This window comes from Physella acuta, unplaced genomic scaffold, assembly GCF_028476545.2.
Source record: "Physella acuta isolate Inbredline_101_S28 unplaced genomic scaffold, ASM2847654v3 ptg000647l, whole genome shotgun sequence".
NCBI classification, from domain to species: Eukaryota; Metazoa; Mollusca; class Gastropoda; family Physidae; genus Physella; species Physella acuta.
Genome location: NW_026732166.1, coordinates 56146 through 82196, shown reverse-complemented (window position 1 = coordinate 82196; position 26051 = coordinate 56146). Strand labels below are relative to the sequence as shown.

The 26051-nt window shown below is 40.7% G+C and overlaps 2 protein-coding genes and 1 long non-coding RNA gene across 3 annotated transcripts; 1 reads left to right on the top strand and 2 right to left on the bottom strand.

The window, feature by feature from the left end:
- Positions 1–1670: 1670 nt before the first annotated feature.
- LOC131948457 (uncharacterized) lies at positions 1671–4133 on the bottom strand. Its single transcript, XR_009388015.1, has 3 exons — positions 4027–4133; positions 2770–3015; positions 1671–2353 (listed from the first exon to the last, which is right to left on the bottom strand). It is a non-coding gene; the product is annotated as an uncharacterized LOC131948457 (long non-coding RNA).
- A 363-nt stretch (positions 4134–4496) lies between these two features.
- LOC131948462 (uncharacterized) lies at positions 4497–5468 on the bottom strand. Its single transcript, XM_059310071.1, has one exon. It carries the CDS (start codon positions 5466–5468, stop codon positions 4497–4499), a length of 972 nt encoding a protein of 323 aa, XP_059166054.1.
- A 3649-nt stretch (positions 5469–9117) lies between these two features.
- On the top strand, positions 9118–25353 carry LOC131948446 (putative amine oxidase [copper-containing]). The gene is made up of 17 exons (XM_059310057.1): positions 9118–9222; positions 11353–11570; positions 12204–12342; positions 13018–13174; positions 17217–17280; positions 17391–17512; positions 18426–18605; positions 18952–19102; positions 20477–20626; positions 20796–20897; positions 21035–21192; positions 21412–21500; positions 22154–22335; positions 22880–23034; positions 24097–24304; positions 24705–24910; positions 25073–25353. Exons 2-17 carry the CDS (start codon positions 11355–11357, stop codon positions 25176–25178), a joined length of 2385 nt encoding a protein of 794 aa, XP_059166040.1. The 5' UTR covers positions 9118–9222; positions 11353–11354; the 3' UTR covers positions 25179–25353.
- The last annotated feature ends 698 nt before the right edge of the window (positions 25354–26051 follow it).

The following is a 26051-nucleotide window of genomic DNA, read 5'->3' as shown; positions in this document are numbered from 1 at the left end:
TTTAGCTAACACTTTTATTTTTTATTTGGATTAGTAGAGTCAGTGTGTTGTTGTGGTAGGGGAAGTAATATTATTTAATATAAATAAAGCACTAGGCTATCCATACCCCATTGACCGCTATTGTACTTTATAATGGGAAACAACTGTTATTACTTTAATTGTTTTACTCTTCTTCACCCCTCCGGTTGACTTCAAGGACATTTGAATTGATAAAATATTTGAAAACGGTTTTTCACCGGCTTATATTCTATACAAAAATATAAAAACATGTTCCCAAACAGATTTAATTTTTAAAAATGTAACTATAATCTTATCGCTTGCCGTATTTTTAAGAGTTTTTTTTTTAGATTTAGTATGATTACATATACTTTCAAGTCGATCAAAATCCCAATTTTTTTTTAAGTAAGGGAAGCAATCAACAAAACAATTCATTTTTAAAATTTGCTTAGTTAACTCCCTTTAAACATTCATTATTAGATTCTTTTTTTTAAAGCCCGTCGATGATACGTTCGCAGTTTCTTCATTAAAGGTGATTCTCGATGATGGATGGAGGAGAGGGTGATCGGGTGCCAGTCCCACACGTGCTCTCGAGCGGAGTGAGCGAAAAGAGACCAACACAATTAAACCCTTAATTAGATTTTAGCAGTCGACTGATATGATACAGGGTTGATTTGTCGGGTGGTGGATCCACAACTCAGAATACCCGAGTTCAGAATGCGAGTCCCGTTGAGTCCACCCAGCTGTAATAAGTTCCTGGCGCAAAGACTGCAAAGGTAAAGGACAGCTGAACATAATTCCTCATCTGCCTCATGAACCAACAGGTACGAATGGGCCAACTTTGATCTGAAAATATTTCTCATGAACAATGCTACTTAGTTCCAGTAAACTACGCATTATGTTTACATTAGATTTAAGTCTTTATAACGTGAATTTCCTACTCTGGTCCTAAAAATAGTAACGATAATTGTGGGTACATGGTTTTAAGCTCTCAGTGTAAAATGTTGCACCGATACCGACTACTTGACTCTCATACCGATTACTTGACTTTCATTCCGATTACTTGACTTTCATATCGATTACTTGACTTTCATACCGATTACCTGACCCTAGCCCGATTTCTTAACTAACCATATTACATAACAGCATAGATTAAAACACTCTATTGAATGATTTCGATTACAACATTCTATCGGTCAAATTAGATTGCCGATGATTTACGTGACTTCTTCCATTGTTCTTACTTTACTGAATAGTATTCATCACCTATAGGGCTGGTAAGTAGGTCACCTATCTGTTCTATGGCCCATGCAAGTTTTATTGATCCGTAGAACTGGTTGGTGACCTACTTACCAGCCCTATACTTTGCCTAATTGGTTTGATTACACTACGAAGCAGCTTCCATAAAATCTAATTGTTATAAAGCTTCAATAATTGCTACAATATTGCTGCCTATGATTACTTGGCGGCTTCGATTACCACTGGCGTACAGTCCGTGGTATCGTCGACTAGAACTGTCACTAAACAACCGCCTAAACTTAAGTTGAGCCAGGGAAGCATTTGTCAAAAACAGCAGACTTTACACCAACTTTATAATTGCAAATTTACCAACAACACCAACACCAACACTACAAACAACAACAACACCAATATAAAAACATCAACTCAAATCGTGTTGTCGTTTTGTCTTTTAATATCCCAATACAAGTTATATGACGTTAGTGTTCTACATGTTAAATTACGATACTTGCATTTCTTACACAAACATCAAGCGGACGAAATGTAAACAGCTAAAGACAATACGCTGAAGGTCTGATGTTGATAAATGTTAAAAGTTCCCATATGGTAAACTTTGAAAGTAAATGAAGGATATTGTTGAGTGTATGTTGTTGATATATGTTGAAAGTCAATGGAGGATATTGTTGAGTGTATGTTGTTGGTATATGTTAAAAGTATGTAGACAATAAATGTTGAAAGTATGGGGTTGATAAATGTTCAAAGTATATAGATGATATTGTTATACGTATATCAAATGTTAAATGTTCCTTGTATGTTGATGATAAATGTTGATAGTATATATAGGATATTTTTTAAAAAATCGATGATGCATGATTTGAAGGGTTTGGGGTAAACGTTTAACGTTTTTTGAAGGGGGGAGGGATGATGGGTTTGGGGTAAACGTTTAACGTTTTTTGAAAGGGGGAGGGATGATGGGTTCGTGTGAGACGATCCTGGAATCCGTGGGCTCCTGCTGGTGCCCGGTCCCAAAGATTTCCTTGACCTTGAAGAGTGGCATCATGGGCTGTGCTTCAATCTTACAGTCCTCGCCTTGACCGGTCGCTGGCCTGCCAATCACCTGGAGGCGAGACAAAGGTGGGGGGGGGGGGGGGATTAGGGACACTTTGTGAATATGTGTTCAATTATGGTGTAATAATTTAATTAATGTTTAAGAATCAATTGTACGCTTAAGTCTAACACGTGATAGCACATATTTATGTTGCTAATTATAGGAATAGATGTCATTAGCAGCAATGGTGTAAATGTCATGTCTGTCATTTAAGAGTATAACTATTGACACTTCGGGTGTCATGCCTGTCATTTAATAATGTATGTATTGGCATTTCTGGCTATAATATAGCTACAAAGACCTTCTAGCATTAGGTCCTGACATTAAAGCTCGACCAACTGACGACATTGTATGACAGACCCAAAGACTGACATTTGTATGACATAAAGGTTCTCTTATAAAAATGTTAAGGACTAGCGACTTACCAGGATAAAGATGAGCAGAGCAAAAAGACCCCTCATTGTGAGAACCATTGTGGGTACAGGATGGTGAGTCCTTCAGGCACAGATAACTCTTTCAGTGGCGGCAGATAACTCGTTCAGTGGCGACAGATGACTTGTTCAGTGGCGGCAGATGACTTGTTTAGTGGCAGATAACTCTTTCAGTGGCAGATAACTCGTCCAGCAGTGGCAGCCTTGTCAGTTGTAAGTACACCTTCAGATGCGGCAGATCTGTCAGAAATTTGAAAAACGTTTATAAAGTGAACAAAGCCAGCAAAGTTCCCCATTCGAACTTAAAGATCCATAGATAAACTAGAGCTTATATGTTCTTGAAATCGGCATATGCCCAACAGCCTTTACTTTCCCTAACGTAGTTAGATGCCCGTCTAAGCTGGGTGTATTCAGAGAGGTCCTACATTGTCGAGCCCTGATACAAGTCAAGACTTCGGGTTACCAGACGAACGCTCTACAGCCCGATTACACTTCTCATAATCTGGATTATCACGTGATGAGTACACCAGCCTTCGTAACTTTTTACATGTCGTAATGGAGTGACCGGGGAATATCTGGTACATGTGACTATTTGTACCATATTATAACGCTATTTTTGTTAGAACTTTAATATGGGAGAATATGGGATTGATAGAACTCTGTAGCTTCAAATAAATTGTCTTTTGTGCGACTTGCAACATCGAATCGCTTCAACTAGCGTGACGTCATTACTGGGTAATCCCTTGATTATTTCTCAGTTTTATTCCAACTACAAATCGGGCTCACGATTTTTGTCAATTTCTTTATGATTCAAAAATACGATCATATGTGCTAAAAATATCAATAATCTCAACTTATACCCAAAAAAAATGTTCTATGAGCACATGCGCAACGTGCAAATTATAGATCTTGCTACTTCCCTTACATATTTTAGCTACATGCAAATTTTAATCGATTGTAAGTTATATTATTTGTAAACCGCTGTAGAATAAGTAAAATGTAACTTATATTACGGTCATGCCCAAGACGCATTGGGCAGATGAAGTAGAGTTCATCTGTTTCATTGACCTTTTCATCCTAGGCCAAAGTGTCTAGACTATTCCACACCGTCATTCATTGCTTCCCTAATGTGAAGTACCCGTTTGTTTGGGTGAACTCAGGTGACGTCATACAGCCAGTATATGGAGAATTCATCTACAATAACTTACGTCTAATACCATACCTATTGAGAACTGGAATAACATAACCTACCCGTCTTTCTGCGACACCTGTCAATGACCAAGTGTGTTGACTAGCCGCAGTAGTCCCTGGTATGGCATGAAAGTGACAGCAGACGTTAGATGGACGGTCATCACGTGATTAGATGGATATCTGTCATTAGCCCGTCAATGGTGTCATGACACGTGTCGCCGTGCCGTGTCAAATATGTGTGGTTTCCCTCGCCATTTGGGTTAATTAAGAGCTAATTATTATTTTCTCACTGTAATTACTACCTCAAGTATGGGAAATATTTAGTAAATAAAATACCTCATGATGGATTTATTGGGGGCGGGGGGGGGGGGGGAGTAATCTGGCTTCATCCCTGCCTACGTGCCTGCCAGTTTACCTGTATTCTGACTGGCAGGTCACATAAAGACCAAAATCAGTGATGACGTGACAGAATGACGTCATGAGCCAGTAATGCGCCAGAGCCGGACGTTTAGACGTTTATGGCTCCCACATCAGTGTTGACCTTTTCTCTGGCTGTTTACATCAGCAGGACGTGGGGCCATCATGTCCTCGGCCTGTGGGGGTGGGGCCATCATGTCCTCGGCCTGTGGGGGTGGGGCCATCATGTCCTCGGTCTGTGGGGGTGGGGCCATCATGTCCTCGGCCTGTGGGGGTGGGGCCATCATGTCCTCGGTCTGTGGGGGTGGGGCTATCATGTCCTCGGTCTGTGGGGGTGGGGCTATCATGTCCTCGGTCTGTGGGGGTGGGGCTATCATGTCCTCGGTCTGTGGGGGTGGGGCCATCATGTCCTCGGCCTGTGGGGGTGGGGCCATCATGTCCTCGGTCTGTGGGGGTGGGGGTGGGGCCATCATGTCCTCGGTCTGTGGGGGTGGGGCCATCATGTCTTCGGTCTGTGGGGGTGGGGCCATCATGTCCTCGGTCTGTGGGGGTGGGGCCATCATGTCCTCGGCCTGTGGGGGTGGGGCCATCATGTCCTCGGTCTGTGGGGGTGGGGCCATCATGTCCTCGGTCTGTGGGGGTGGGGCCATCATGTCCTCGGCCTGTGGGGGTGGGGCCATCATGTCTTCGGTCTGTGGGGGTGGGGCCATCATGTCTTCGGTCTGTGGGGGTGGGGCCATCATGTCTGCCGTCTGTGGGGGTGGGGGTGGGGCCATCATGTCCTCGGCCTGTGGGGGTGGGGCCATCATGTCTTCGGTCTGTGGGGGTGGGGCCATCATGTCTGCCGTCTGTGGGGGTGGGGCCATCATGTCCTCGGTCTGTGGGGGTGGGGCCATCATGTCCTCGGCCTGTGGGGGTGGGGCCATCATGTCCTCGGTCTGTGGGGGTGGGGGTGGGGCCATTATGTCTGCCGTCTGTGGGGGTGGGGCCATCATGTCCTCGGTCTGTGGGGGTGGGGCCATTATGTCCTCGGCCTGTGGGGGTGGGGCCATCATGTCCTCGGCCTGTTGGGGTGGGGCCATCATGTCCTCGGTCTGTGGAGTGGGGCCATCATGTCCTCGGCCCGTTGATAATTTGAACCCGGAGAGGTAAGTCACAGTATAAATAGATTTGTCCGAACAGCTCCCAACCTAGCACCAGCAATCTCCTTAAAAACTCTCGTTAAAGTTAACAAAGTAAAACTGGTATGAGGAACCATTGGAGGGGAATAAAATTAGCACATGACAACGTTACATCGCTAAGTCCCATTTCTGCTATCGCTAGCTTGAGCTTGAAAGAGTTGAACAGTATTTCCATCTGTTGTTAACCGAACCCAATGACTGAATCTTTTCACCTAAATCGTGACCAATGTTATTATTCTGGTTTGTTATAATTTTAAAATCATGTGCTGCTGATATTACAGCAATACTAAATTAGTTTATATTCAATGGTATTAAATACTTCAGTTAGTGTGATTCTGAAAACTTAGAAATAAAATGTAAATATTTCCAAAAAAAATTATTTTCAATTTTTTAATAAAATAATATATAAGTAATATAATAGTAATACTCACTGCGCCCGATGTGAAGGTGCACGGCCCTGTCACTCCGGAGCAAAATTGGGATTTTCAACACAAATGTCAAGGCAGTGCTACTCTATGGCTCGGAGACCTGGAGTGTTACGAAGACAAATAGTGATAGGCTACAGGCATTCGTAAACAAATGCTTACGACATATACTTAAAATAAGATGGCCAGACAAAATATCAAACAAAGACCTGTGGCAATTTCTAAAGCAACAGCCAATAGAGAAAGATATTAAGGCCCGCAAGTGGGGATGGATCGGACACACGTTATGAAGAGAAAAAGAAAACATCGCAAGGCATGCTTTAGACTGGAATACCCAGGGAAAAAGGAGGGTGGGCCGGCCAAGGAAGACATGGAGAAGAACGGTTGAAGAGGAGGCGAAAACAGCTGGGGTCACATGGGCACAGATTAGAGGAGCAGCCCAAAACCGAGTCCACTGGAGATGTGTGGTTGCAGCCCTTTGCTCCCCAGGGGCCACAAAGGAATGATGATCATGATAATATATAGGTCAAGGTCTTAATTAAATATCTATAAATACTACTTAATACCCCAAAGTCAACAGTTAACAAAAAATAACCATTGTTCCATCATAAATAACAATTTAACATAAGCATTTGCATCTGTGTTTCTCGCTAGTGTCCAATAAATATGACGTTTGTGTAACAATCTACATGGGGCCATTCGTTGCTAGCGTCCCACTTATGGGACGCTTGTAGTACACTTGATATAATGAAGTAGTTAAAAAGATTGTTACTCTTAAATCTGTATCGGATAAAAATGTGGTACTGCTTCAAGTTTCAAATGTATTTTGCACTAAAAATGTTAATATTTTAGAAGATATGCATGTTCCTGTGCGCGAGTTTTCTTTTTTTCCGCCATTTTGACAAGTCTAGCAAAACCGGCATAACAACTTTTTTTCTAAATTAACATTTTTCACAAAACACACACAAATACTCTAGTCGTACCATTTCCAAATACAAAGAAACATAATTTGTGTTTTAAATAGTTTTTAATAAATTTTAGCAATTTTTTAACTAGCGTCCCATAAGAGGGACGCTGGCACTATATGGTTAAACAAATAACTTTAGCTTAGAACAGCTTATTCTTTAATGTCTGACACATTTGTCCGGATACCATTTATTTCACAGTTCAACATTTAAATAATGTTGAAGTTGATAGCGTCATTATAGTACAGAACATCAGACTCTATAAATAGTAACTGTCACAGGCATATGGCACTTGATCGCTCGTCTCCGCTCTGTATCATAATGAGGTTGAGTTATTTATAGACGCTTAATTAAAAGTGTACTCTAGGTGAAATGAGGGTTGTTGTATTTATGCTACATGTTGTTCTATTTGTGTGTATGGATAATATGGTGTCGATGTAGATGAAAAGAATAAGGCTGGAGTAAATGTGTTTTATAAAACGTAGCAAAGTGTTGGGATGTCAGTATAGGAAGATGTTCTGGTGGGGGGGGGGGGGAGGGGGTAGTCTAGGGAACGGTTTGCTATGGGTAGTTTGGGGGGGGGGGGGCGGGGTTCTGATAAATAATTTGGGACAAGGGGTTATGGAGGGCGGAGGGGTCTGGGTGAGTTGTTCGACGCAGTCGTTTGAGTAGGATTATGACGGGAAGGGGGTGTGAGATGGAAAGACTGGCCGACAGAATTCGGGAGCTATTAGCAGAAAAAAAGGTGAGTAAGAACAGTCGACTCAACGACTCAGCTGTTGCCATATTGTTTTCACTTAAACCTAGCTGTTGGCGACTGGGAGGGGAAGAGATGGCAAAATGAATGTCAGCAGTCATTTCACGGGATAATACAGCGGTATTTAACCCAAATGTGTATTCCTATCCCACTTTTCCCATCATAAATGTATATCCCTATCCCCACTTTCTCCATAATGTGTATCCTTATCCCATGTTCTCCATCATAAATGTGTATCCCTATCCCACTTTCTCCATAATGTGTATCCTTATCCCATGTTCTCCATCATCCCACGTCTTACTTCAAATGACAACAGTTTTAGAACCACTGATAAAAAAACAATTGGCCAGTTAAAAGGGAGGATATCAAACAAACAGCTGGTGTTTTTATTGATTTTTTTGTTGGTGTCGGCTGTAGTCAGTTGTGTGGTTGTTGGTGTCGTCTGTAATTAGCTGTGTGGTTGTTGGTGTCGTCTGTGTGGTTGTTGGTGTCGGCTGTAGTTAGCTGTGTGGTTGTTGGTGTGGGTTGTAGTTAGCTGTGTGGTTGTTGGTGTCGGATGTAGTTAGCTGTGTGGTTGTTGGTGTGGGTTGTAGTTAGCTGTGTGGTTGTTGGTGTCGGCTGTAGTTAGCTGTGTGGTTGTTGGTGTCGGCTGTAGTTAGCTGTGTGGTTGTTGGTGTGGGTTGTAGTTAGCTGTGTGGTTGTTGGTGTCGGCTGTAGTTAGCTGTGTGGTTGTTGGTGTCGGATGTAGTTAGCTGTGTGGTTGTTGGTGTCGGCTGTAGTTAGCTGTGTGGTTGTTGGTGTCGTCTGTGCGGTTGTTAGTGTCGTCTATTGTTAGCTGTGTGGTTGTTGGTGTCGGCTGTGTGGTTGTTGGTGTCGTCTGTGTGGTTGTTGGTTTCGGCTGTGTGGTTGTTGGTGTCCGCTGTAGTTAGCTGTGTGGCTGTTGGCGTCGTCTATTTCAGCTGTTTTTGTTGATCCGAGCATGCACTGCCTGGCGGCTAAATACCCGTGTAGTTGATTGTGTGACATATTGTAGCAGCTTCAAAACAAGTTATGTATTAACTGTTCACTAAAGTACCTTACTCTTCCGTTATTAATTGGGATTATAAAATTATTTTGTTTACAAAGAGAGCTGTGTGAGTTGTTTTTTTTATCTGTTGAGTACATCAGTTGCACGTGTTTGATAGCCAATTAGTAGACATGGCTACCGGTTGCACGTCAAACAATAGTGTACGTGAAACAAAACCAACCCACGATCAATGCTGTTATTTCGATGGGGGGGGGGGGTAATAGGTGCAGTAGCACCTGGGTGCTGAGCTTTGAGCAATTTGAGCTTGTTGTCAACAGATAGGGTTTCTGTATCTGGTGCTGGTCGTGTTCAGGGCACGGATTATGTCGTATCGTGTTTGGGTTATGTGATGGGTAATTTATCGGACCGAGAGTCCCTGATGTAGAGTGATCAACTGCTAATCCGGAAGTCACAAACTCGGATCTATGTTTGGTTCTTGACTCAGGTTAGGGATAGAAAAGAGGGATATGAATATACAATCATATTCGAGGTCACAGAAACAAATACTCTCTATTTTATCTGCACTATTGACCGTCATAACTAAAAAAAAGAGAAGCTCTATATTTGGCTGTGTTGGTATTTATGCTATACTGTGTTTAAGAGTACTTCCTGTTATGCTGAATACTCTATCTTGTTTGTTTAAAAAGCATCGATAAATCGAATATTCGAGACACCCAGAAAGTTCAGGCAAGCTTTTAAAAAAACGAGTTACTTTTCCAACGGATCTTTCTAAAGGACAACAAATTGCCACTGTGAACCATCTGTGAACTGTGATCATCTCATAGCTCGACATCGATTCGACAGTTTTAATACTTGTTTTGCCAAAGTCAACCGTCAACACGGCTGTATATAAAAGCTACAGCTACTGCCTCAACCTACTCTAGTGTAGCATCTAGTCAACAGAGCTGTATATAAAAGCTACAGCTACTGTCTCAACCTACTCTAGTGTAGCATCTAGTCAACTGAGCTGTATATAAAAGCTACAGCTACTGCCTCAACCTACTCTAGTGTAGCATCTAGTCAACAGAGCTGTATATAAAAGCTACAGCTACTGCCTCAACCTACTCTAGTGTAGCATCTAGTCAACAGAGCTGTATACAAAAGCTACAGCTACTGCCTCAACCTACTCTAGTGTAGCATCTAGTCAACAGAGCTGTATACAAAAGCTACAGCTACTGCCTCAACCTACTCTAGTGTAGCATCTAGTCAACAGAGCTGTATACAAAAGCTACAGATACTGCCTCAACCTACTCTAATGTAGCATCTAGTCAACAGAGCTGTATACAAAAGCTACAGCTACTGCCTCAACCTACTCTAGTGTAGCATCTAGTCAACAGAGCTGTATACAAAAGCTACAGCTACTGCCTCAACCTACTCTAGTGTAGCATCTAGTCAACAGAGCTGTATACAAAAGCTACAGCTACTGCCTCAACCTACTCTAGTGTAGCATCTAGTCAACAGAGCTGTATACAAAAGCTACAGATACTGCCTCAACCTACTCTAATGTAGCATCTAGTCAACAGAGCTGTATACAAAAGCTACAGCTACTGCCTCAACCTACTCTAGTGTAGCATCTAGTCAACAGAGCTGTATATAAAAGCTACAGCTACTGCCTCAACCTACTCTAGTGTAGCATCTAGTCAACAGAGCTGTATACAAAAGCTACAGCTACTGCCTCAACCTACTCTAGTGTAGCATCTAGTCAACAGAGCTGTATACAAAAGCTACAGATACTGCCTCAACCTACTCTAATGTAGCATCTAGTCAACAGAGCTGTATACAAAAGCTACAGCTACTGCCTCAACCTACTCTAGTGTAGCATCTAGTCAACAGAGCTGTATATAAAAGCTACAGCTACTGCCTCAACCTACTCTAGTGTAGCATCTAGTCAACAGAGCTGTATACAAAAGCTACAGCTACTGCCTCAACCTACTCTAGTGTAGCATCTAGTCAACAGAGCTGTATACAAAAGCTACAGCTACTGCCTCAACCTACTCTAGTGTAGCATCTAGTCAACAGAGCTGTATACAAAAGCTACAGCTACTGCCTCAACCTACTCTAATGTAGCATCTAGTCAACAGAGCTGTATACAAAAGCTACAGATACTGCCTCAACCTACTCTAGTGTAGCATCTAGTCAACAGAGCTGTATACAAAAGCTACAGCTACTGCCTCAACCTACTCTAGTGTAGCATCTAGTCAACAGAGCTGTATACAAAAGCTACAGCTACTGCCTCAGCCTACTCTAGTGTAGCATCTAGTCAACAGAGCTGTATACAAAAGCTACAGCTACTGCCTCAACCTACTCTAGTGTAGCATCTAGTCAACAGAGCTGTATACAAAAGCTACAGCTACTGCCTCAGCCTACTCTAGTGTAGCATCTAGTCAACAGAGCTGTATACAAAAGCTACAGCTACTGCCTCAACCTACTCTAATGTAGCATCTAACCATTGCACCTATCGTAGCAAGACACGAACATACACACGATTATTTCTAAATAACCGTAGTTATTTTTCCATTGAATGCAGCAGATGAAATAAAAACCTGATCTACGAATTAACTGATTGCTCCCACAGGTATGTGTCTAGCTGTGTGTCTCTGGCTGCTTGTGTCCAGTCTATGGCTGACTAGCTGCGCCCAACAAGATGGCGGATCTAACGTTACATCTACTGGTGAGGACTGTAGCAATCTTACAGCGTGCGGCTCTACCAACACCAACGGCAACAAAATAGACCGGAGTGAACCGGACTCACCTGGACCGTTCCATGACCTCACCAAACTTGAACTTAAGAATGTAAGTACTGACCGTTCCATGACCTAACCAAACTTCAACTTAAGAATGTAAGTACTGACCTTCAATGACCTCACCAAACTTGAACTTAAGAATGTAAGTACTGACCTTCAATGACCTCACAAAACATGAACTTTAGAATGTAAGTACTGACCTTCAATGACCTCAGCTAGAATGGAGAGTACTCACAAGCATGAATGTAAAATTACTTGACCAGCGGCTAACAAACAGGTACACTTATTTGACCAGTTTTTTTTTTCTGATCTCCAATCAGTTGTACTGATTGGAAAAAGCTAGACCGTGTCCGTGTTCAATTTATTTTATATCCCATATGACCAGGTACGAACAACGATATTCAAAACTACCATCACACATTAGGATTGATGTTTTATTTTTTATGGGTGGTATATCTGGTATTTTTGCCAATATTTTATTTTATTAGACAAATGTCTACCTAGTTATTTTACACCGAATATGTGTGGCGTAGTGATAGAATGTTTACCTTCATCATTAATGTATCATATATCCTTCAATGTAGAGTGTTTACCTATTACATATAATTAGGAATGTCGTTTTAGTTTGATTCTTTATAATTCTAAAACAATGTTTTTCCAAATTTTCCATTATTTTTCCCAGTTAAGGACTTACCTGGAGAATGACCCCAACATCAGGGCCGTGAACTCTAGCCAAGCGACCGTTAATTCCAGCTACATCTACATGGTGGATTTGTTTCTACCCAAGAAGTCGCAGGTTATGAACTTCTTAGATCATGGATGTGAGTACTACATCATGAGTTGTGTTAAAAAGTTGGTTTATTTATGGCGGAGTTGGTTTCGTGTTTTAAGCAACATGATTGGTTGTCGTGTAGTGTAAAAACTAAACCGAAATCTATCGCTAACCCTCTCCTATAGATCGCGACGCACAAAATAAAATACTCGAACGCTGGCCTAACTTTATCAGACCTTAGACAAACACGCAGAGCTAGCTGTTGTACTTTAAACACGCTGCAAGAATGGAGTTAAGTTAATTTTGTTAATGATGTCACCAATTAACTCTGATAATTAGATATTGAATTTAGAGTTGTTTTCTAAACTCACTTAAGCTTTTTATATATGGAAAGGTTTGAAACATATAGGGCTACTATATAGGAATTTATTATTTTAATGTTTTTTGTTCGGACTGAGAATGAAGAAAAAAACTGCAGTTAAATGCTTACTTGTTTGTGTATTTGACATTACATATGTGTAAACATATGCGATGTCTTTAGATAAAATAACTAGCTACGATACGTCCCTACAGTTGCCTTTAAAGTTGTGGTTATTTGAGCTCTATTTTATGACATGACAATAGAATGTAGCCACGGAAAATTAATGCTTTTTATAATTTTAGAGTTGTACCTGAACAGAGCATGCTATCTTTAATTAGCCATGTGTTTATTTGTTTTATTGAGACGAGCAACCTGCAAGAGGCGCCCGTGTGATGATGTTCAGGGGGGACAAGACCCCTGCTGTGGTGGAGGAATACCTGTGTGGACCCCTGCCTGACATCCAGAGATGTGACTTGCTCAACTTTACCTATAGACGGAATCCTGTCGAGTTTACTCTCAGGTGAGATTTTGTGACGTGTCTACAGGTAGATGAGACACGACTTTGTGACGTGTCTACAGGTAGATGAGACACGACTTAGTGACGTGTCTACAGGTAGATGAGACACGACTTAGTGACGTGTCTACAGGTAGATGAGACACGAATTTTTGACGTGTCTACAGGTAGATGAGATACGAATTTTTGACGTGTCTACAGGTAGAGGAGACACGACTTTGTGACGTGTCTACAGGTAGATGAGACATGACTTTGTGACGTGTCTACAGGTAGATGAGACACGATTTTGTGACGTGTCTACAAGTAGATAAGACACGACTTAGTGACGTGTCTACAGGTAGATGAGACACGACTTAGTGACGTGTCTACAGGTAGATGAGACACGACTTTGTGACGTGTCTACAGGTAGATGAGACACGAATTTTTGACGTGTCTACAGGTAGATGAGATACGAATTTTTGACGTGTCTACAGGTAGATGAGACACGACTTTGTGACGTGTCTACAGGTAGATGAGACACGACTTTGTGACGTGTCTACAGGTAGATGAGACACGAATTTTTGACGTGTCTACAGGTAGATGAGATACGAATTTTTGACGTGTCTACAGGTAGATGAGACACGACTTTGTGACGTGTTCAGTACAGGTTGATGAGACACGACTTTGTGACGTGTTCAGTACAGGTAGATGAGACATGACTTTGTGACGTGTCTACAGGTAGATGAGACACGACTTTGTGACGTGTTCAGTACAGGTAGATGAGACATGACTTTGTGACGTGTCTACAGGTAGATGAGACACGAATTTGTGACGAGTTCAGTACAGGTAGATGAGACACGACTTAGTGACGTGTCTACAGGTAGATGAGACACGACTTTGTGACGTGTCTACAGGTATATGAGACACGACTTTGTGACGTGTCTACAGGTAGATGAGACACGACTTTGTGACGTGTCTACAGGTAGATGAGACACGACTTTGTGACGTGTCTACAGGTAGATGAGACACGACTTTGTGACGTGTCTACAGGTAGATGAGACACGACTTTGTGACGTGTCTACAGGTAGATGAGACACGACTTTGTGACGTGTCTACAGGTAGATGAGACACGAATTTTTGACGTGTCTACAGGTAGATGAGACACGACTTGTGTGACGTGTCTACAGGTAGATGAGACACGACTTTGTGACATGTCTAGAGATAGATGAGACATGACTTTGTGACGTGTTCAGTACAGGTAGATGAGACACGACTTTGTGACGTGTCTACAGGTAGATGAGACACGACTTTGTGACGTGTCTACAGGTAGATAAGACACGACTTTGTGACGTGTCTACAGGTAGATGAGACACGACTTTGTGACATGTCTACAGATAGATGAGACAAGAGTTTGTGACGTGTTCAGTACAGGTAGATGAGACACGACTTTGTGACGTGTCTACAGGTAGATGAGACACGACTTTGTGACGTGTCTACCGGTAGAGGAGAGACGATTATTTGACGTGTTCAGTACAGGTAGATAAGACACGACTTTGTGACGTGTTCAGTACAGGTAGATGAGACACGACTTTGTGACGTGTCTACAGGTAGATGAGACACGACTTTGTGACTTGTCTACCGGTAGAGGAGAGACGATTATTTGACGTGTTCAGTACAGGTAGATGAGACACGACTTTGTGACGTGTTCAGTACAGGTAGATGAGACACGACTTTGTGACGTGTCTACAGGTAGATGAGACACGACTTTGTGACGTGTCTACCGGTAGAGGAGAGACGATTATTTGACGTGTTCAGTACAGGTAGATGAGACACGACTTTGTGACGTGTTCAGTACAGGTAGATGAGACACGACTTTGTAACGTGTCTACAGGTAGATGATACACGACGTTGTGACGTGTCTACGGGTAGATGAGACACGACTTTGTGACGTGTCTACATGTAGATGAGACACGACTTTGTGACGTGTTCAGTACAGGTAGATGAGACACGACTTTGTGACGTGTCTACATGTAGATGAGACACGACTTTGTGACGTGTCTAAAGGTAGATGAGACACGACTTTGTGACGTGTCTACAGGTAGATGAGACATGACTTTGTGACGTGTCTACAGGTAGATGAGACATGACTTTGTGACATGTCTACAGGTAGATGAGACATGACTTTGTGACGTGTCTACAGGTAGATGAGACACGACTTTGTGACGTGTCTACAGGTAGATGAGACACGACTTTGTGACGTGTCTACAGGTAGATGAGACACGACTTTGTGACGTGTCTACAGGTAGATGAGACACAACTTTGTGACGTGTCTACAGGTAGATGAGACATGACTTTGTGACGTGTCTACAGGTAGATGAGACACGACTTTGTGACGTGTTCAGTACAGGTAGACGAGACACGACTTTGTGACGTGTCTACAGGTAGATGAGACACGACTCTGTGACGCCACGTCTACGGGTAGATGAGACACGACTTTGTGACGTGTTCAGTACAGGTAGATGAGACACGACTTTATTACGTGTCTACATGTTGATGAGACACGACTTTGTGACGTTTCTACAGGTAGATGAGACACGACTTCGTGACGTGTTCAGTACAGGTAGATGAGACACGACTTTATGACGTGTCTACATGTAGATGAGACACGACTTTGTGACGTTTCTACAGGTAGATGAGACACGACTTTGTGACGTGTTCAGTACAGGTAGATGAGACACGACTTTGTGACGTGTCTACAGGTAGATGAGACACGACTTTGTGACGTGTCTACAGGTAGAAGAGACACGACTTTGTGACGTGTTCAATACAGGTAGATGAGACACGACTTTGTGACTTGTCTTCAGGTAGATGAGACACGAATTTGTGACGTGTCTACAGGTAGATGAGACACGACTTTGTGACGTGTCTACAGGTAGATGAGACACGACTTTGTGACGTGTCTACAGGTAGATGAGACACGACTTTGTGACGTGTTCAGTACAGGTAGATGAGACACGACTTTATGACGTGTCTACATGTAGATGAGACACGACTTTGTGACGTTTCTACAGGTAGATGAGACACGACTTTGTGACGCCACGTCTACAGGTAGATGAGACACGACTTTGTGACGTGTCTACAGGTAGATGAGACACGACTTTGTGACGTGTCTACAGGTAGAGGAGACACGACTTTGTGACGTGTTCAGTACAGGTAGATGAGACACGACTTTGTGACGTGTCTACAGGTAGATGAGACACGAATTTGTGACGTGTCTACAGGTAGATGAGACACGACTTTGTGACGTGTCTACAGGTAGATGAAACACGACTTTGTGACGTGTCTACAGGTAGATGAGACACGACTTTGTGACGTGTCTACAGGTAGATGAGACACGACTTTGTGACGTGTTCAGTACAGGTAGATGAGACACGACTTTGTGACGTGTTCAGTACAGGTAGATGAGACACGACTTTGTGACGTGTTCAGTACAGGTAGATGAGACACAACTTTGTGACGTGTCTACAGGTAGATGAGACACGAATTTGTGACGTGTCTACAGGTAGATGAGACACGACTTTGTGACGTGTTCAGTACAGGTAGATGAGACACGACTTTGTGACGTGTCTACAGGTAGATGAGACACGACTTTGTGACATGTTCAGTACAGGTGGATGAGACACGACTTTGTGACGTGTCTACAGATAGATGAGACACGAATTTGTGACATGTTCAGTACAGGTGGATGAGACACGACTTTGTGACGTGTCTAATGGTAGATGAGACACGACTTTGTGACGTGTCTACATGTAGATGAGTCACGACTTTGTGACGTGTCCGATCAGTGAAACAACAGCCTACCAACTTGATACTCTAATACCGGAACAGATTGTATTAAAAACTGGTGACAAATCTAACTTAACTCCATTTTAATTCCCGGTTTACAGTAAGCGACGATTTACTGTATTACGTTTTAATTTTCCTCGAATCCTTTAGAAAAAATTAATTTATTTTTCAATTACTATTTCCTTACATACACAACATGTGATGTATGTGTTTTGTCGTATAGACCATATTGGGATTTGGAGTTTGAAACCATTTTGATGACCTTGGGTGTGGCGCTGGATAAAAAGGTAGGTTTATGTAATCACTAGACTTTGTATCAATGTCTTGGTGTGTGTTTTCTAACACTTGCAGAATTGATAAGCTCGGTTTATGGGAACTTTTATTTATTTGCACGTAGATAGGCTACATTTTCCGTGAGAGCTACAACGCCACCATAACCCACTGTGACACGAGAGAGGAATGTTTTACCTTCACGCCATCTCCGCTGGGATCTGGGTTCCTGAAAAACACTAATCTCAGGTGGGTTGTACTCATCTGCAATTGATTTAGATCTTGTGAGCTTTCGTTGGCCTTTACATCATTACAGGTTCTTGCTATAGCGTTTAGGTATCGGTTAGATCTTTTAGATCTTTGGTAGATTTTGTAGGTAATTTGTAGTTATTGTTCTAGAATGAATTATAGTTCGCATTTTGCATTTTGCATTTTTAATCCTCAACTACAATAAAGTATGCATACCAAACGACCTCCTAGCAGTCTGTAATTTGGTGCATCAAAGTTTATCTCTCCTTGCTGTCTAATGATTAAACTAAAGTATGCCTACCTGTTGGGATGGATGCAGGGGTTGATGGCTTTGTTCAAGGGCCAGGATAATTATTTTATGGGTACCCAACCCGAGATTCAAATTTTCATTGTGCATCTTTCTCAATCAGAGCCTTAGGGCTAAGGCCTACAAAGAAATCCGTGGGTCTCTTTAAAAAAAAAACTGAAGAATACAACTTATATTCCAGTATGCTTGTGACATATCCATTCCGGTGGGTTGTAAACAATAGGAAAGTGGGCCTGTGAGTTGAAGTATAGTTTTGCAATGACAGCTGTTTCAAAATTTTAATTATTTAAAAACAAAATAAACACTACTAGGCCTACTAGAGTACTGGTAGTGGGGCCAGACCAAAACTATTCTTGGGACCCACTGAAATATTTGCCAGTAGACCGGCGGCCAGTCCCCCCTTACATGTGCGGACACCGTATCGTACTAAGAACAGTTGTACAACAATGAAATTATTGCAGCTTTATAGTTTGTGCAAACACGAAGTTTTTTTTTATATTTTAAATAATTCTTAATTTGAAACATTTTATACTGCAAGCAAGCTGAGCATTTTGTCATATTTAAAAAAAAAATGTTTATGTGTAAATGTTAAACCAACTGTTTCAGACGAATGTGGTTCATTTTAACATACCAGCTGCCCTTCCACACCCTGTTCCCACTGGACTTTGCTGCTCTTTGTAACCTGGACAGTTCTAACCCTTCGAACTGGTCTATCGAGAAAATTTGGTACGCTGGTCAGATGTACAATACAGTAGAGGACCTCATCACAGGCTACGATAGCAACACGTAGGTTTTATTCAGCGATCAGGGACACTGGAGTGTATGTATATAAGACATATAGTTCCCATATACATCATATATATATATACATATATTTTTATGTATGTTTGTTTATCACATGCTTACATTTATGTAAACAAACGTGTCGATATTATGTAGCCTATAGATGCTCTGTTCAATGTGATTGTATGGTCTTGTAACTAAAACTGTTCCGATGTCTTGTATGTTCTAGTTTCTATACGAGATCTTCACGAGCTGTTGTAGTAAAATTACCTCGGCTGTCAAGTCCAGTAACTCTAAACTTCCCAGTTGAACTATTCCTTGATTATCTCCGTTGACGCTCTCCCCACAGAATCCCAAAGCGGAAGTTGACAAGACCAGTAGAGAATGAGGACCTGTTCTCAACATTGTACAGACGAGGTCAGCCCGTGCCTGACCAGCCCCAGAGACCCCCACTACAAGTGGAGCCAGACGGCAAGAGATACTCACTCAAAGATAGAAAGGTCAGTTGGTTAGTTGGGGATACTCACTCAAAGATAGAAAGGTCAGTTGGTTAGGTGGGGATACTCAAAGATAGAAAGGTCAGTAGGATAGGTGGGGATACTCAAAGATAGAAAGGTCAGTAGGATAGGTGGGGATACTCACTCAAAGATAGAAAGGTCAGTTGGTTAGGTGGGAATACTCACTCAAAGATAGAAAGGTCAGTTGGTTAGGTGGGGATACTCACTCAAAGATAGAATGGTCAGTTGGTTAGGTGGGGATACTCACTCAAAGATAAAAAGGTCTGTTGGTTAGGTGGGGATACTCACTCAAAGATAGAAAGGTCAGTTGGTTAGGTGGGAATACTCACTCAAAGATAGAAAGGTCAGTTGGTTAGGTAGGGATACTCACTCAAAGATAGAAAGGTCAGTTGGTTAGGTGGGGATACTCAAAGATAAAAAGGTCAGTTGGTTAGGTGGGGATACTCACTCAAAGATAAAAAGGTCTGTTGGTTAGGTGGGGATACTCACTCAAAGATAGAAAGGTCAGTTGGTTAGGTGGGGATACTCACTCAAAGATAGAAAGGTCAGTTAAAGTACAAGAGATACTCACTCAAAGATAGAAAGGTCAGTTGGTTAGGTGGGGATACTCACTCAAAGATAGAAAGGTCAGTTGGTTAGGTGGGGATACTCACTCAAAGATAGAAAGGTCAGTTAAAGTACAAGAGATACTCACTCAAAGATAGAAAGGTCAGTTGGTTAGGTGGGGATACTCACTCAAAGATAAAAAGGTCTGTTGGTTAGGTGGGGATACTCACTCAAAGATAGAAAGGTCAGTTGGTTAGGTGGGGATACTCACTCAAAGATAGAAAGGTCAGTTGGTTAGTTGGGGATACTCACTCAAAAATGGAAAGGTAAGTTGGATAGTTTGGGATATTCACTCAGTTGAAGTACAAGAAATACTCATTCAAAGATAGAAAGTTCCGTTGGATAGTTGGAAACACCTACAATAGACATAGAGGCCTAAACAAAAATAACACTGTGTTTTAAAGAAATGTGTGTTTTCTTCAATAAATCACTAGTGAAACTAAAAATATTTGGATCCCAACCCTATTTATCGATGTAACAATAATGTTCCTTACACCTCTACTACATAATGCACATGGATACCGCTCGTTTGATCATTGGGAGAGATTACTGTAAAATATTTTTACAATACAGTGAAATTCAGTTTCTGGGTTAAAAACTATTTTAGGTTAAACTATTTCAATCACTATTAGCAAAATTAGGAGCGGTTTGAATATAGGCCCACACAAATTTCTATGTTTTTCCGATATGTTTTATCAATTATTTTTAATGTAGTTTATGAAATAAATTCAAAAGTTTCCAACTTCACAGGTTGATTATTTGGGATGGAGCTTCAATTTCCGAATGTCTCCATTCACGGGACCAGCTCTCTACGATGTTAGATTCAAAGGGGAGAGAATTGCATATGAAATAGCATTGGCAGAGTTGTCGGTCTTTTATTCGGGAGATGCTCCTGGAATAGTAAGTGCTCAGCAAAGTTTTGTGTTGGTCGATGTTTAATTAAAACTTTCAAAATGAAATGTTTACCTCATTGTGATTTATTTAACACATTTTAAAGAAAATTTAATTCATATTTACTTACGGAAGTCCTAGAAATTCAAAAGGAACTAACCGTTTCTGTACACCACAGTCGAACATGAACTACGTCGACAGTGGGGCATTGCTTGGCATACATTCCAAAGCTCTGGTTCCTGGAGGTGACTGTCCCGAGTTCGCGACCCTAATAAACCAGGTCAGACAGTTTTTTCCTTAGTGTGCTTCAAATTATTTCGTCTGGGTACTTAACTTTATATTTAATGTTTAATGTATGATTTGAAAGTCCTTTACTATGAGATGAATTCCGATCTAAATCCTATTCTGTATTTCTAGACTTTCTTCGCTCAACGTAGCCGAGAGGACGTAGAGCTGGCCTCAACGTTTTGTTTGTTTGAACAGAACAATGGCTACCCACTGAGGAGACATCTGTCCTACCAATTTGCTTTCGGCTCGTTTTACGGGGGAATGTTGGACTCTGTTTTAACTCTCAGGTAGGCAAAGAAATCTGTTTTAACTCTCAGGTAGGAAAAGGAAACTATTGGAAAGGGGAAATTGTTGAATTTATATTTTAAAAATTGTTATAATCAGATTAGTATTTCAACAATCATGTAGATTAATTAGTGAGAGAATCCACGATAGAAATGATGATGGATTGTTCTACAGTTCTTTAAAACTATTACATTTTCTTCATGGAACAATTATTTCGACAGATCGGCCATGACGATAGGAAACTACGATTACATTTTGGACTTCATCTTTCATCAGAATGGCATCATTGAGACTAGAGTGTTGAGTACAGGTCACTTCAAAAAATACTTTTACAATGGTTGACCTAAATTTCTATACCGTGTTATCATCGACAAAAGTAATCTTTGTTGCCTTTAACCATAAAATGTTTTTATTGCCTCTAATATGTGATAAATTACAAAACATTCATTTTGTCAATAATAACTAGCTCTATGTGTGGATTACCCTTATATTACAGGAATAAGTTACCTATATTCGTATATTATGTGATAATTGCCTTAAATGTGTGATCTATATTCCTATACCGCCTTATATTAGTCTAGAACAGGGGTTCCCAACCCCGTGCCCGCGGGCGCCATGGCGCCCGCCGAACGATTCGTATGTGCCCGCCTCTCACTATTCGACAGAGACAGAATTTTTTTCATAAACATTATTGAAAGGTTGAAGGGGATGGAAATCGAAAATTTGAGGGGGGGGGGGGGTGCAAATAGAAAACTTGAGGGGGGGTGCAAATCGAAAGTTTTGTCCCCGGGTGACGGGAAGGGTCGCTACGCCTCTGGAAGGAGTTTGTCGATTTAAAATAGGTGGTGCCCGCCACCCTACCGATATTTTAGAATGTGCTCTAGAGTAAAAAAAGGTTGGAAACCCCTGGTCTAGAATGAGCGACCTATATTCCTAAACCGCGTACAATGCTGAACTCTCCAGGCTACATACAGACCAGCTTCTACAGAGACGCGGAGATTCCCTACGGCTTCAGACTCCACGACAACATCCTAGGGAACGTGCACCACCATATGGCCCACTTCAAGGTCGACCTTGACATTGCTGGCTCGTCCAACCGCTACCAGACCCTGGACATCGTCAACGACCAGACATTTGCTAAAGAGGTCAGTCATGTAGATGTAGAGTAGGTTGCCACGGAAGTTTGTAGATGTAGAGTAGGTTGCCACGGAAGTTTGTAGATGTAGAGTAGGTTGCCACGGAAGTTTGTAGATGTAGAGTAGGTTGCCACGGAAGTTTGTAGATGTAGAGTAGGTTGCCACAGAAGTTTGCAAGAGAGGTCAGTCATGTAGATGTCTTTAGGAGTGTATGTAGATGCAGAGCATGTCCATATAAAGGGCCCGTACCAGTTGGTGTTTTAAGATGAAAGAACAAAGGTCAGGAAAGGTATCTAAAACAAAAACACAATGGTTTCAAATGTATTATTTCCGTGTAATTTTTTTTTGTTAAATTCAAATATATAAAATTAACACACCTCACAACATTTCTCCGAGTTCCCGCTTAAGATTTCACATTATAACAAATGGTACCTCAGTTTTCTTCCTAATGTGTCACAAGGTTTCAATAAGTCTTTTACCTTATTTGTAAGTAATTTTTTTTTATGTCCTGGTTCCTTAAACATAATTAACATTTTAGTTTTATTCCATCTAGGATCATTGTATCAAGATACACCAGAACAAAGTGCGTTCGAATTTAAAGAAAACGGAAAAAGAGGCTTTGTATGACTTTCATTTTGAGAAACCGAAATATTTGATCGTCTACAACGAGGCGAACAAAACCAACCTCGGACAGGTGAAGGCTTACCGGTAGGATATGGTGATGGTATACATTTGTTGGTATAAATGTGACAGAACAAAAGGTAGATTCGGACAAAAGGTAGGTTGGGACAAACCACAAACGTCCGATTGGCACAGAGACGTGGTGTATTAGGGTTAAGCTAATAATAACGACGGGCAGTAAGAATGGATAATGGGTTAGAGAGTATAAGAAGTTTGATTTGTTTATTGTGATCGAATGTTTGACTTGCGAAGGCAGAATGACGTAGAAAAAAATGGTAACCTAAAATGTTGCTAGGAAAGAATCCAATAACTAGATTGAAAGGTTAAAGTTTAGAGTTTAGCAATACAAGAATAGAAGAAATAGTAATTAAGAGTATTTATTAATAAATATTATTTTTTAAACCATTGGCATCAATATATTTATTTCTTATCACAATCCGCATTCTCTAGTGTTGTAAGAAAGTTCTGAAGCAAAGACTGTTTAAGAGATATACAAAAACCATCCATTATATTTTGGTGATTGTGTTTGAAACCTCTTTAGTGCTCATTCGCTTAACCAAACTATTCAAAGCTAAAACTACCTCATCAACCAAACTATTCAACGCTAAAACTACTTTATCAACCAAACTATTCAACGCTAAAACTACTTTATCAACCAAACTATTCAACACTAAATCTACGTCATCAACCAAACTATTCAACACTAAAACTACATCATCAACCAAACTATTTAACGCTAAACTACCTCATCAACCAAACTACTCAACGCTAAAACTACCTCATCAACCAAACTATTCAACACTAAAACTACCTCATCAACCAAACTATTCAACGCTAAAATTGTTACCGTCACACAAAAAAATCTATCCAATTATCAAAAGAGATTTTTTTTTAAATCGTGGCCGGAGTTGGAGACTCAGAACAAAGAAAATTTTTTTCAATAATTTTCTTTAAATGGTCACATTAGTTGGGGGTGTAATTGGACTGTTTTTAATTGGATGCTGTACATCAGAGGGTTCCCATCCAAGCTCGTATGTACTTGTCAGAAGTGGTGAAGAAAATAAATGTTGTTTTACATAATTTTTTTAGCATCGATATCAAAAGCGTGTCCAAAAATATCCTCCCCGAGGGTGAGGGCAACGAGCCGACGATCTCCTGGGCTCGGCACCAGATGGCAGTGACACGTCACAAAGACGAGGAGTTCACCTCCAGTTCCAACTACGGAATGTTCGATGGTTCTCAACCTGTCGTCGACTTTACAAAGTTTTATAATGATGACGAGGACATTGTTGATAAGGTGCATCTTAGTTAAATCTACATTAAACATATATGTAGATATCTGTGTAGCTTAGACGGTGTCTGTTTGTATGTGTGTAGCTACGTGCCTTTTGTATATTTTTTTTCATTGAGAGTAGTAGGATATGTAAATATGTGTACTTTTTAGTCCACCTATTTTAGTTAGTGTACATATATAACAGTCTAATATGCTCAGAACGTATCCGTCGTCTTACTATTCATGTGTGTGTATTCAAACCGATGTGGTATGTATTAAAAACTCTATGTGAATAAGGTTCTAACGTAGCGAATTACTTTATTTATTTGACTGTTGGTCGGATATTTTCATATTAATTTTGATATTCAACATATAACTTAAAATAAAACTAGTCCTGACATTTATGATGTTTTGCCACATCCAGGACCTTGTGTGCTGGGTCTCCATGGGGATGCACCACATCCCCCACACCGAGGACCTGCCAGTGACGCCCTCTGTTGGTAATCACATGACCTTCTTCCTGATGCCCTACAACTATTTCCCACAATGCCCGTCCATGGGATCACGTGACGCCCTGTATATCAAACATACTGACCCCAAAAACCCATCTGATGGGGTCACTATCAACAGGTCAATGACTTCATTAGTTTCTAAACATTAGCTTTGCAAATTATGTAGTATTTTAACTTATTTTTGACAACACGGCTATGTAGATATCTAATTTAACAACTACTACTTTATTTGCAATGCGTTAATTTAAAAAATATTATTATTTATTTTTTAAACTTGCAGACATGGAAATAGCGTGGATCAATGTATCACACGAAAATCCACTTTGGAAGCAGACGTCATCAACAACCCTGATCAGGTTCTACAAACCAGACGTCCCAGCTTCTAACATCTGACTTTGATTGTTGAATTATCGAATTTCTATTTCTGTGTTTATTGATTTTGGATTTTTTATTTTCATTTTAGGGGAAACGAAATGAGTTGTTCCAGGTACACAATTTTAACCATTAAAATACGTCACTTTTATAATAACCAGTTAAATAACAAGAAGTTCCTTCGCAACAGAAATATTTTTTAAAATTTCTTTTTTCATTTAAATATGGTGCATGTATGAATTCGTTTTTTGTTTTAAGTCAATAAACGCTAAAATAAAACAGATGTTGGAAGAAATGTGAAAGTTTCGTATGCTCTATAGAATAGATTTTATGTAACCAACTTATATTGTGTCTTTTATTTTCGCTAAGGGATAGGCTGGGTCCACATCGTTTAAAATCATGGGGGTGGGAGGGAAGAAGCCATGTATAATAGTGTGTTAGGTCTATTTTTGCTTTGATTTTTTTCAAAACATATGCTATTTAAGTTATCTATACAATTGGATAATTGTTCATAATTTCCCATTTTACCATATCCATTTCTTCATGGTTTTAATTCTGAGATTTAAAATTCCGTGTCCTTATATTTAAAGTTAAATCCAGTCAGGTTAATCTCCAACAAGCAGAGGTATAGACAAAAAACCATTTAGATTTCATCGGAAATAATGTTTATTTGAAAAAGGAATCAACCAATCCTACACTAGAGTCTCAACGACAGCCTGCAGGAATAGTCAACCGTAAGTCCCGTTTTTTGTGGATACCGCTGAGTTTGATGAGAAGCAGACGATTGAAAAAAATGTGTTTTTGTCAATTTTTTTCTTCATAGTGGACGTAATAAAAAAATCATTGCTGAAAATAAGTTCAAAAATTAATTATTTTTAGGAATTATA